The following is a 12,202-nucleotide window of genomic DNA, read 5'->3' as shown; positions in this document are numbered from 1 at the left end:
TGGGAGCAGTTCCCGTGATCTTAGTTTTTTGAATGTTGAGTTTTAAGCCAGCTGTTTTGCTCTCCTCTTTCACCTTCTTCAAGAGGCTCTTTAGTTTATCTTTGCTTTCTGCTATTAGAGTGGTGTTATCTGCATATCTGAGGTTATAGTATTTCTCCTAGCAATCTTGATTCCAGCCTGTGCTTCATCCAGCCCGGCATTTCACATGATGTACTCTGCATAGAAGTTAAATAAGCAGGGGGACAGTACACAGCTTTGATGTACTGCTTTCCCAATTTGGAACCAGTTCATTGTTCCATGTCCAGTTTTAATTGTTGCTTTTTGTCCTGCCTATAGGTTTCTCAGGAGACAGTAAGGTGGTTTGGTATTACCATCTCTTTAAGAATTTTCCAGTTTGTTGTGATCCACACAGTCAAAGGTTTTAATGTATTCAGTGAAGCAGAGGTAGCTGTTTTTCTGGAATTCCCTTGCTTTTTCTGTGATCCAATGAATGTTGGCAACCTGATCTCTGGTTCCTCTGCCTTTTCTAAATTCAGCATGTACATCTGGAAGTTCTCAGTTCAAGTACTGCTAAAGCCTAGCTTGAAGGATTTTGAGCATTACCTTGCTAACAAGAGAAATGAGTGTAATTGTATGGTAGTTTGAATATTCTTTGACATTCCCTTTCTTTGGTATTGGAATGAAAGCTGATCTTTTCCAGTCTTATGGCTGCTGTTGAGTTTTCAAAATTTGCTGGCATATTGAGTACAGTATTTTAACAGCATCATCTTTTATGGTTTGAAATAACTCATGCCAGAATTCCATCACCTCCACTAGCTTTGTTCATAGTGATGGTTCCTATGGCCCACTTCACTTCACATTCTAGGATGTTTGACTCTAGATGAGTGACCATACCATCATGGTTATCCAGGTCATTAAGACCTTTTTTGTGTATTCTTGCCACCTCTTCTTAATCTCTTCTGCTTCTAGTAGGTCTTGTAATTTTTGTGCTTTATTGTGCCTATCTTTGCAAAAAATGCAAAAAAGAAACTTCCCTTGGTATCTCCAGTTTTCTTGAAGAGATCCCTAGTCTTTCCCATTCTATTGTTTTCTTCTATTTCTTCTCATTGTTTGCTTAAGAAGGCTTTCTTATCTCTCCTTGCTATTCTCTGGAACTCTGCATACAATTGGATATCTTTCTCTTTCTCCTTTGCCTTTTGCTTCTCTTCTTTAGTAAGGCATATTCTAATAAGTCTTGGCAGAAAATAGTGTCTCACCCATGATGACACCTCTGTGGAGTACAGGACTGCTCCTGGGGAGGTCAAGAGGGGAGTCCAGGGAACTGAGTGGTGGTTTTACAAGTGCCAACAACCAAATAATGCCATCCTGACGCCAACCAGCCCTTTCCCTCTCTATTACCAGTGGAGTATCCAGCCATTCAATTGAGTTCTGACACTAAACACCACCCAAAGTGAGTGCAGACCCCACAAGCGAAGGGCTCCACCGAATGTGCCTCTCTCTCCTTCACACACCAGCCACAGTAGGTCCCCAGGTGACCTATACTTCTTCCTGGCTGAGGACAAATTCAAAGGGTTCCAGATTTGCTAATTCATTAGCATGACTTACAGAACTCAGGAAAAAACTATCACCAGTTTATTACGAAGAATACAAGTCAGTAACAGCCAAATTCAAGAGATACACAGGGTATGATATAGGGGGTAGGGATAATGGGTGAACGACAGAGCCTACACACGTCCAGGCACGTCACCCTCCTAGCAACCTGATGGGCAACCTATCAGCAACCTGGGCCCCATCATATAGGGGTATGTTTTGGTTGATTTTTTAAAAACGACTTGTTTATTTGTTTTTGATTGTGCTGGGTCTTTGTTCCTGTGTTCGCGCTTTTTCTAGTTGCAGTGAGTGGCGGCTACTCGCGTTGTGGTGTGTGGGCTTCTCATAGCAGTGGCTTCTCTTGTTGAGGAGCACGGGCTCTAGTCTTTCGGGCTTCAGTAGTTGGGGCACATGGGCTTTAGTTACTCCATGACGTGTGGAATCTTCCCCGACCAGGGATCGAACCTGTGTCTCCTGCATTGGCAGGCAGATTCCTGCCCACTGTACCGCCAGAGAAGCCCCATGTAGGGTTTTAAATGGAGGTTTCCTTATGCAGACCTGATTGACTGGATCATCGACCATTGGTGTCTGATAGTGTCAAGCCCCTCTCCCCTCCTGAAAGCTACAACCTTCTAATCATGTGGTGGTGTCTTTTGAGTGACCATCCCCCCTCCTTACACTATCTAGGCCTCTCCCTCTGTGAGTCATCTCATTAGCATACAAAAGACAGTATGTCCCACGAGCTTTGGAAGCTCTGTGCCTGAATGGTGAACAAAAACCAAATATTTATAGTTTATTATGTCACAGGGACAGTTTCATGATGGGCTTAAGCCTCTTCAACTCAGGCTTTGCTCAACAAAGCAGGATGGACATGGTGGGGGAAGAAGAAGCAAGCCCACGAGCCTGCTCCTCTCTTTGAGGGGCGGTGAGCATCTTCCTACGGCCCTTCCTGAAAGAAGTAGGCTGGACCCCATAAACGTGGTCTCATCTTCTGAGTGAGGGGGAGGTGTTATGACCTGGGGGCTACTGCAAACAGCAAAATTAAGGAACTCCTGTTGCCAGAATAGCTTTAAGGAACCTGCATAAAAGAAAACAGAAATGGAAATTTTCATTTTTATCAGTTTAGGAGGATTTTAGTTAAAAAGATCAACTCTCGCTCTCAGAGCTGTTTATTCTCCTAAACGGTGTATCAGACAAAGAGCTGAGTCTTAACCCATCACCCCCGGTGCTCCCTTCACCAAAGACCTTCCTTTCTGTTTTGATGCTCGTCTGTGACCCTTGATGTCTTTCTGATGCTGGTGCCTGCAACCAGCTCTGAACTCCACTCTCTCTCCACGTTGCCCTGGAGCCAGAGCTGTTCCTCAGGGATTTTCATCTCGCAAAATAATTTGGCATTTACCCATAATTTACTAAACCATTTGTTTCCATATAGAGGAAGTCATGCTTGCTGAAGAAAACAAAAATGCTGGAACGTCAGCCTTAGAAGGTAAGGAAGTGCTCCAAGGCCTCATTGCTCTCTCATCTGCCCCCTCATCTGTGGCGGCTATGTGTCTTGATCAAAAGAGGAGAAAGAAAGAAAAGAGGGGTGCTTTGGGATTTGAAATGCGAGTCTCTCTGTCATAAAATCCCTCATGCTTTAAAAGGAAGGGAATTGAGTCATGAGTTTAAATGCTTTTTAAAGTGATGAAAATGAAATCCAAGAGTTGTTTTGTTCCAGGGCGTGTGATTGATAATGGGCAATGAAAAGGCCATCATACAACCAGTGGTTCAGAAACGGATCTTCTTTGACAGTTTGCGGGGGGCATCTTGGGACCACTTTCACTGGCAAGAAGTGACATTGTTTATGAAGAGCCAGAACAAATAGATACAGGGTGCCTGTTTACCTACTGCGTTTAGAAGAGCTCCCGCAAGGAGTCAGGAGCCTTGTTGCATGAGATTCAAGAGCCTCGTGTGTCAGAGGTGCTGCTGAGCAGGGGAGCCGCATTTCTGTAGACGTTTGCCACTTCTCTCACCCTGATTCGGGTATTTAAAGGCTAGACCACAGTCCTGTTTTGACCAAACTGATCCGGTGGTTCTCATGTCCTCTCTCTGCCTCTCGCTTCCCTGGTGTAGTGCTTCGGAGGGCAACCATCAAAAGGAGCCGGACCGAGGCCATGGCACGGGACTCCAGCGATGAGCACTGCGTGGACATCTCCTCTGTGGGTGAGTGGAGGTTGTCGGATCATCTTTCACTGCTCTGAACCTCCCGTGAAAGGGAGCATCCTATCTTAGGAGAAACGCCACAAGGAGGAGGGGAGCCCAGAGAATCCAGAACTTTGGGATGTAATTAGGGAAAGGCACTGGAATCTAATCTCATCAACAGTGACTTAAAGAAGAAAAAAAAAAAAAAAATGGACCAAGGGATAATGTTTATGTGAAACACGGGGTGTGGGGCCAAGAATCCAACCCAGATTCTTCAAGTGTGGCAGATATATCTCTTCAGCGTGTGTATCCTCTCTCCTGGATGTGCTAATGAGCACCCACTTTGGGATATTGTTCACTGAGGAGGCCCATATGAGAAACTGCAATCATTTGCTTAATCATAGTAACATCTACCTACTTGCATCACCTGCTTCCATGTGATGCTTAAACAGATTCCCACTGACAACCCTATAACTTGCCTGCTGTTCCATCCGAGGTTCTCTTAGCCTGGCCGATGGCAGACTTTTCTTCTTCAGAAAAAAAGGGAAGGGTCTTGACTTCATCCTGAAAGGCAGAAGAGGCGTACAGAGCTCATCACTGCTTCAGGTTGCCAGGGGTAGAAAAATCACAAATGCAGCAGAATGATTCCAGTGCCTGAAGCATATTTAAAAAGAAAAGCTCAATCTGTTACAAACATAAACAGGATCCTATTAGAATTCAAGATACCGGCTGGATGCCTGCTATCCTGCCCTGGGGCATCCTCCCATTTCCTAGGACCAAGAGTGCCCAGAGGAAAAGCAGAATTCCCTGCTGCGCTGTGGAAACTCTTAGCTCATAACATGGGGCTGCCCCAGGGTCTGCAACGGGGAAGTCCCCTAGCCCTGGGACCAGAGCTGCCCACCTGGACCTATGAATGCCCCTTTGTCATGGAGGGTGACCTCTTTTGCAGCCTCATTCTTCCTCCCTCCTTCTCCCTTGCTAGGCACACCTCTCGCCCGAGCCAGCATCAAGAGTGCCAAGGTGGACGGGGCCTCCTATTTCCGGCACAAGGAGCGACTTTTGCGGATCTCTATCCGCCACATGGTTAAGTCCCAGGTCTTCTACTGGATCGTGCTGAGCCTGGTGGCTCTCAACACCGCCTGTGTGGCCATTGTCCATCACAACCAGCCCCAGTGGCTCACCCACCTTCTCTGTAAGTGGATGCTGACTACTGGCTCTCACGGCTGCCGCTCGATTGGTGTGTGAATGTCAAGAGAGCAAGGTGTCACGTGGGCTTGGCAGTGGTTCTGCCCGCCCAGAGTTCTGCCTCTCTGCCACGTTGTGGCCGAGGCCAGAGTTGTCCTCAGGGATTATCCCATGACTGTTTCCAGCTGTCATTCATTATTGAATCGGATAAATAAATCTTCAGTGATGAGTCAACAACATAGTGTTACACCTTGCATAATCCAGGGCCTTCACTTAGTGCCTTCAGGAGGCTCAGGGATTAGGGAGTCTTGGTCACCCAAGTCCTAGGGGCAAGTTCTTAGGGAAATGGATACTTTCAGCAGACCAGAAAGGAAACCTGTACAGGTCAGCCCTTGGTAAGGCTGCCCCAGGGTGCGGGTGAGTCTCCTGGAGGCTGTCACAGCTGGGTGTGTGAAGACTAAATCCAGCTCTTTCATCAAAGCCATGCTTAAGCCCTTTCTGTCTCCTGAAAGCCATCTGCCACATAAATGGCAGTGACAAACCCACCTGTCAGAAGAGAGCAGAGCTGACCTGTGGAGTGTGCTGGGACTCAGTCTGGGCCTGAGTGTGTTCAGACAAGGAGAGGTTTTGCCTGGCACTGACCTGGCCCGTGGTCACTGACTGTCCTGCCCGTGTGGGTCCCGCTGCTCTTGAGGGCTCCTCCGTAGGTGGTGGGGAGGGGTCGGGGAGGACAGGAACCCATGCTGTCCATGCAACCAATGCTTCTGCCTTTAATGCTTTCAGACTATGCAGAGTTTCTGTTTCTGGGGCTCTTCCTTCTAGAGATGTCCCTGAAGATGTACGGCATGGGGCCTCGCCTTTATTTTCACTCTTCCTTCAACTGCTTTGACTTTGGGGTAAGTGCCCTGGAGCCGCCCATCTTTCTGCCTGGGGTTGCTATGCTGTGGTTTGAGATAAGCACCTTGCTCCAGGGCTCAGCATGGAGCCTTGAAATCAGAATTTATTAAAGGAGGATAGATAGGATTAGCCAAAGGGAGGTCAGGAATGAGTGAACACTTGCCATACGAGGATTTGTTTGGGTTTTTGAAATGCTCTTATATTTTTAATGTTTTTACTGAAATGTGTAACACGCACACCAGAGAGTAAACACTTCAGTGTATATAGCTCAGTAAATTTTACAAAGCTCCCCATAGCCAGAATTTTGAACTGCTTATTACCTTGGAGGAAGCCTGGGAAAGAAGAACAAAAGACTTGCTTCCGGAAAGTGGTTTGATCAAAACTGAGAAACAAATATATTTATTTTTTAGTTCAGTTTAAAATTGAGAAAATTATCTAGATACACCCTTAAACATTCATACTCATATGCACACACACCCTCTTATATTAGCAAGTCCCCACATAGACTTCACCCAGTGTCCACATTCCTAAATAATAATGACACATAAATGTGTGCATTATCAATGCTCTTCAAGGTGCTTCCACATGCATTTTTCTCCTCTGTCACTTTCAGTCCTGCCCACGATGTGAAGCATTGGGAATTAGGCTACCCATTTACACATGAGTCAACAGGGGACCTCGTGTGCAAGTTCACACAGCCAGCTAGCAGCAGAACTAGGTTGCAAAACTTTGGGTTCCTGAACCACCTCTCCTCCTGCCAAACCCACTTCTTTTTCTGCCAAATCTCCAGTTAGGTGCTAACGATTTTGAGCACTTGCCAACCTGCATTTTAACTTGGAACATATGCTTCTGGGTAGAGGCAATTTTCAGGCATAAGAACTAGTGAAAGACCATTTTTATCTTAGTTCCCTTATGTACATACTTTTCAGCATTGCTGCGAGGATTAAATTCTGTTATTTCTCCTAGTGCAATGTGGGGAATGTATTAGACCTTCAATAAACATATAATTAAAACATAAAACAAATTGAATGGCTAATTTGACATTGCTGCTTCCTATAGCAATCAGATTCTATGCCATAATTAGTACCATCACATCCAGGTGTGTGGGGCCTGAGTGACTGAAAGGCATTTCATGCACAGGTGACTGAAATATTCTTGTTAGCACTAAATTCTAGGCCAGTGAGAGAATGTGGACCTTCTCAGAAGTTTTTCTATTGGAAAGCAACCTGTATTCATTTAAATTTGTTTTCTTGTTTGAGGACTGCTCTTTTGTCTGTCTGTTCAAGGTGTTTTAATAAGAACAGTACAGCTGTCAAATCTATGCAGAAGTGGTGAATGACTTGTAGTTTTCAGGAAAGACAGAGCAGTTGGTAAAACAATCTACAGTATGAAGGAGGAAGTTTAGCGAGGAGAGTGGGGAGAGAAGTGGTAGAGTCTCATTTTTCCTTGGCAACCTTCACAAATAGGTGGTCCTGTTGGAGGTGGGCTTCCCTGGTGGCTCCACTGGTAAAGAATCCGCCTGCAGTGTGGGAGACCTGGGCTCAATCCCTGGATTAGGAAGATCCCCTGGAAAAGGGCACGGCTACCCACTCCAGTATTGTGGCCTGGGAAATTCCATGGACTGTATAGTTCACGGGGTTGCAAAGAGTCAGACAGGACTGAGCGACTTTTGAAGAAGATTGGAGGGAGGAAGAGTGGGGAGGGAAAGGTTTAACTTCAGAATAGCCCAATGAGAACTGTTGATTGAGGAATCCCTCCTCCCCCTCCTCCTCCTCCCCCCTTTGTCTTTTCTTCTCACTGTGGCTGGCTTTGGCTCTTTAGGTCACAGTGGGCAGCATCTTTGAAGTAGTCTGGGCCATCTTCAGACCTGGTACATCTTTCGGAATCAGTGTCCTGCGAGCTCTCCGGCTTCTAAGAATATTTAAAATAACCAAGTAAGTAATTAGAAGCTAGACTCTTCCCAACCACCCCTGGGCGTGGAAGCTCCTCTCTGCCACATTATATTGCGTTACATCCTCACCACAGGATCCCTTTCCTCACCCCACTTTCTACTCCACGCTTCAGCTTCTCTTCCGTCTCCAAAGACCAAACCCGGGAAAATGCCTGAGTGCCAGCTCCTGTGCCACCTCCCCAAGGGAAGCCACATTATTGCTCCATCTCTCCTTCCTACAAGTATCCAGATGCAGCTTAACTCATAGGTCTCCAGGCAGATGCCCAACTGGGCCTGGGGGTAATTTGGTATCCGGTTCACTGCCATAACGCTGTCTGGGTTTTTGTAGGTATTGGGCATCCCTCCGGAATTTGGTGGTCTCCTTGATGAGTTCCATGAAGTCTATCATCAGTTTACTCTTCCTCCTTTTCCTCTTCATTGTTGTCTTTGCTCTGCTAGGAATGCAGCTGTTTGGGGGCAGGTAAGCACCAATGAAGTTTCCAGCCAAAGCAGCCTCAAAACCTCATCTTCATCCTGTGAGCTCTGGGGTCACCAGTTTGTTCACCATATTACCATGTGTTTGTTCTTGTCCATGGCCCAAATCAACCATGCACCTTATGTGTGAAACAAATGTCTCTGTTTTTAATCCTTCCACACCATACGGGGTTCTTATTGAGGGGACCTCTCCCTTTGGAGCTGCCCCTGAAAGGAGCAGCTTGGGGTCTTGTGAGTCAAGATAAATCCAGATCCCATCACCAGTGCCCTTCAAGTGCACAGTTCCCGGTAGTAATCACTAAAACCATCTTCGTAAGTTACTGGAATGGGAGGAGAGTAGGGAAGACAGGGATGTGAAGAAAGGGGAAAGGGGTGATGAAAATGGCATAATTTTGGGAAGGGAAAACTTGGTGTGAGATTTTCATTTCATTCTCTCTGAATCTCCTTTTCAGGTTCAACTTTAATGATGGGACTCCTTCCGCAAACTTTGACACCTTCCCTGCAGCCATCATGACTGTATTCCAGGTATGAGGATGTTAAAAATGTTACTTGGGATCCCTTGGTGCACATCCTTCAAGGTGATGATGTTGTAAAAGAGTCCTCCCTTTCCTCTCCAGGCTCCTCTCAGACAGTACTTACTACTTTTGCTTATTGAGTAGTCATCACCACTGTAATTCCTAGGATTTCTATAGCTCTGTTAACGAATAATAAAAGAGCTCTGTTGTGATGATCTCGTTGGCCTTCTCCCTACATGTGTGAGTTTGCAAGAGATGTTAAGTCAAAGACATTCAGTAACATCACATTTCTGGTTTTATGAAATTTGAAGTACTTTCTAACTTACATGTCCATTTAATGAAGAATCTTTTCCACCCCCATCCAATCCCTTTTTCTTTTTTTTTTTTAATCATGGGAGGAAACTTAAAACTGGTGATGCTTAAGAGCTAAAGGAGAACTCTATTTAGCCAGAATATGAGACTGAACCAGAACTCAGTTTTCTGGAACTGGAGCCCTTGAGGCTCTTTCCAGCAGTGCTGCTGCCTCAGGAGCTGTATCTTGGCAGCTCCAGAAGATGATCCATCAGTGCCTGAACCACCTGATCTGTGTGGTTCCCGTAGGCTTGGCAAAGCTGAGGTGTGGGATGGGAGACCGGAGATTCTACGTTTTGAGGAATAGAACTTTTCCTTTTGATATTCTTCTTCCATTTTCAATGGCTAAAATTCTCTTACATATCAGAAGGCAATTGAGGATTATTCATGGGTGTGACTTTTTTTTCTCCCTGACAAGAGGGTTAATGGAAAAGACCCAGACTCAGAATTTTCCGCTTTCCATTGACCCCATTTTCTCATCCAACCCAGGGCTCTAATTTGCCTGTTGTGTGCTTTGCGTAGATCCTGACGGGTGAGGACTGGAATGAGGTGATGTACAATGGGATCCGCTCCCAGGGTGGGGTCAGCTCGGGCATGTGGTCTGCGATCTATTTCATTGTGCTCACCTTGTTTGGAAACTGTATCCTTTTTAAAATGCTTCTCTATTCTGCTGGCCTAGACCAGCATGTGAGGAGGAGGAAGTGGTGGTGGTGGTGGTGATGCTGGTGATAGTAGAGGGCGGGTAGCAACGGGGTAGACAGTGTTAGGTGTACTAAGAGAAACCAGGATCCCGCTCTTAAGGAACATTTGCTATTTGGGTAAAAGATGAGTATAAATAAGATAGAGTATCATCCCAGTTATCATATATCATAACATCCAGGTTATCAGATTATCATCACAGATAAAATCATGTGAGTCTGTTATAGTAAATAATTGGAGGGACTATGAACTGGGGAAAATAAGAGAGGACAGAGATCACTATAGGCTGAAATAGTAATACCCGGATTATAATATTAATGAATTAATTATATGTTTTTTTTTTACTTAAACATTTATTTTTGTTTAAGTATAGTAGATCTACAATGTCGTATTCATTTTAGGTTACAGAAAAATGTTTCAATTATACATATATATATATATATTCTTTTTCAGACTCTTTTCTTTTATAGGTTATTACAAAATATCAAATATGGTTGTGGGTGCTATACAGTAGGTCTTTGTTGGTTTTCTGTTTTATTTATAGTAATGGATGTATGTTAATCCCAAACTCCTAATTTATACCTTCCCCTCTTTCCCTTTTAATAATAGTAACCGTAAGTTTGTTTTCTATGTCCATGGGTCTACTTTTTTTCTGTGTATAACTTCATTTGTATCGTTTTTTTTAAGATTCCACATATAGGCGACAGCATTGCCTTTGTCTGGCTCACTTCACTTAGGATGATGTTCTGTCGGTCTGTCCACGTTGCTGCACGTCATTAGTTCATTATTTCTTATGGCTGACTGATATTCCACTGTATAAATGTCCCATGTCGTCTTTATCCATTCATCTGTTGATGGACGTTTAGGTTGCTTCCATGTCTTGGTTATTGTAAATAGTGCTGCAATAAACATCAGGGTGCATGTATCTTTTCAAATTATGGTTTTCTCCAGATATGTGTCCAGGAGTGGGATTTCTGGATCATATGGTAGTTCTCTATGTTAACAGAGAACAGAGCCTTCCACCTAATAAGTTCTCAAAAATATTCAGTTCAGTTCAGTTGCTCAGTTGTGTCCGACTCTTTGTGACCCCATGAATCGCAGCACACCAGGCCTCCCTGTCCATCACCAACTCCTGGAGTTCACTCAGACTCATGTCCATCGAGTCAGTGATGCCATCCAGCCATCTCATCCTCTGTCATACCCTTCTCCTCCTGCCCCCAATCCCTCCAGCATTAGAGTCTTTTCCAATGAGTCAACTCTTCACATGAGGTGGCCAAAGTACTGGAGTTTAAGCTTCAGCGTCATTCCTTCCAAAGAAATCCCAGGGCTGATCTCCTTCAGAATGGACTGGTTGGATCTCCTTGCAGTCCAAGGGACTCTCAAGAGTCTTCTCCAACACCACAGTTCAAAAGCATCAATTCTTCGGCGCTCAGCCTTCTTCACAGTCCAACTCTCACATCCATACATGACCACAGGAAAAACCATAGCCTTGACCAGACAAACCTTTGTTGGCAAAGTAATGTCTCTGCTTTTGAATATGCTATCCAGGTTGGACATAACTTTCCTTCCAAGGAGTAAGCATCTTTTAATTTCATGGCTTCAGTCACCATCTGCAGTGAGTTTTGGAGCCCCAAAAAATAAAGTCTGACACTGTTTCCACTGTTTCGCCATCTATTTCCCATGAAGTGATGGGACCAGATGCCATGATCTTCGTTTTCTGAATGTTGAGCTTTAAGCCACCTTTTTCACTCTCCACTTTCACTTTCATCAAGAGGCTTTTGAGTTCCTCTTCACTTTCTGCCATAAGGGTGGTGTCATCTGCATATCTGAGGTTATTGATATTTCTCTCGGCAATCTTGATTCCAGCTTAGTTGCTTCCAGTCCAGAGTTTCTCATGATGTACTCTGCATATAAGTTAAATAAGCAGGGTGACAATATACAGCCTTGACATACTCCTTTTCCTATTTGAAACCAGTCTGTTGTTCCATGTCCAGTTCTAACTGTTGCTTCCTGACCTGCATACAGATTTCTCAAGAGGCAGGTCAGGTGGTCTGGTATTCCCATCTCTTTCAGAATTTCCCATAGTTTATTGTGATCCACACAGTCAAAGGCTTTGGCATAGTCAATAAAGCAGAAATATATGTTTTTCTGAAACTCTCTTGCTTTTTCCATGATCCTGCAGATGTTGGCAATTTGATCTCTGGTTCCTCTGCCTTTTCTAAAACCAGCTTGAACATCAGGAAGTTCACAGTTCACATATTGGTGAAGCCTGGCTTGGAGAATTTTGAGCATTACTTTACTAGCACGTGAGATGAGTGCAATTGTGTGGTAGTTTGAGCATTCTTTGGCATTGCCTTTC

General features: G+C 44.7%; 1 protein-coding gene across 1 annotated transcript in view; it reads left to right on the top strand.

Moving 5' to 3' along the window:
- The window catches only part of CACNA1E (calcium channel, voltage-dependent, R type, alpha 1E subunit), a 330,398-nt gene that overhangs the window by 237,062 nt on the left and 81,134 nt on the right, over positions 1-12,202 (top strand). Inside the window, exons 9-16 of the mRNA XM_010853135.1 lie at positions 3,023-3,076; positions 3,703-3,792; positions 4,754-4,963; positions 5,740-5,852; positions 7,675-7,787; positions 8,133-8,264; positions 8,731-8,803; positions 9,667-9,784. Coding sequence (XP_010851437.1) covers positions 3,023-3,076; positions 3,703-3,792; positions 4,754-4,963; positions 5,740-5,852; positions 7,675-7,787; positions 8,133-8,264; positions 8,731-8,803; positions 9,667-9,784 — 903 coding nt within the window. The remainder of the gene's footprint in view (positions 1-3,022; positions 3,077-3,702; positions 3,793-4,753; positions 4,964-5,739; positions 5,853-7,674; positions 7,788-8,132; positions 8,265-8,730; positions 8,804-9,666; positions 9,785-12,202) is intronic.

This window comes from Bison bison, unplaced genomic scaffold (genome assembly GCF_000754665.1).
Source record: "Bison bison bison isolate TAMUID 2011002044 unplaced genomic scaffold, Bison_UMD1.0 scf7180017864322, whole genome shotgun sequence".
Lineage (NCBI taxonomy): Eukaryota > Metazoa > Chordata > Mammalia > Artiodactyla > Bovidae > Bison > Bison bison.
The sequence above is the reverse complement of the archived record's forward strand: the minus strand, read 5'-3'. Positions and strand labels throughout refer to the sequence as shown.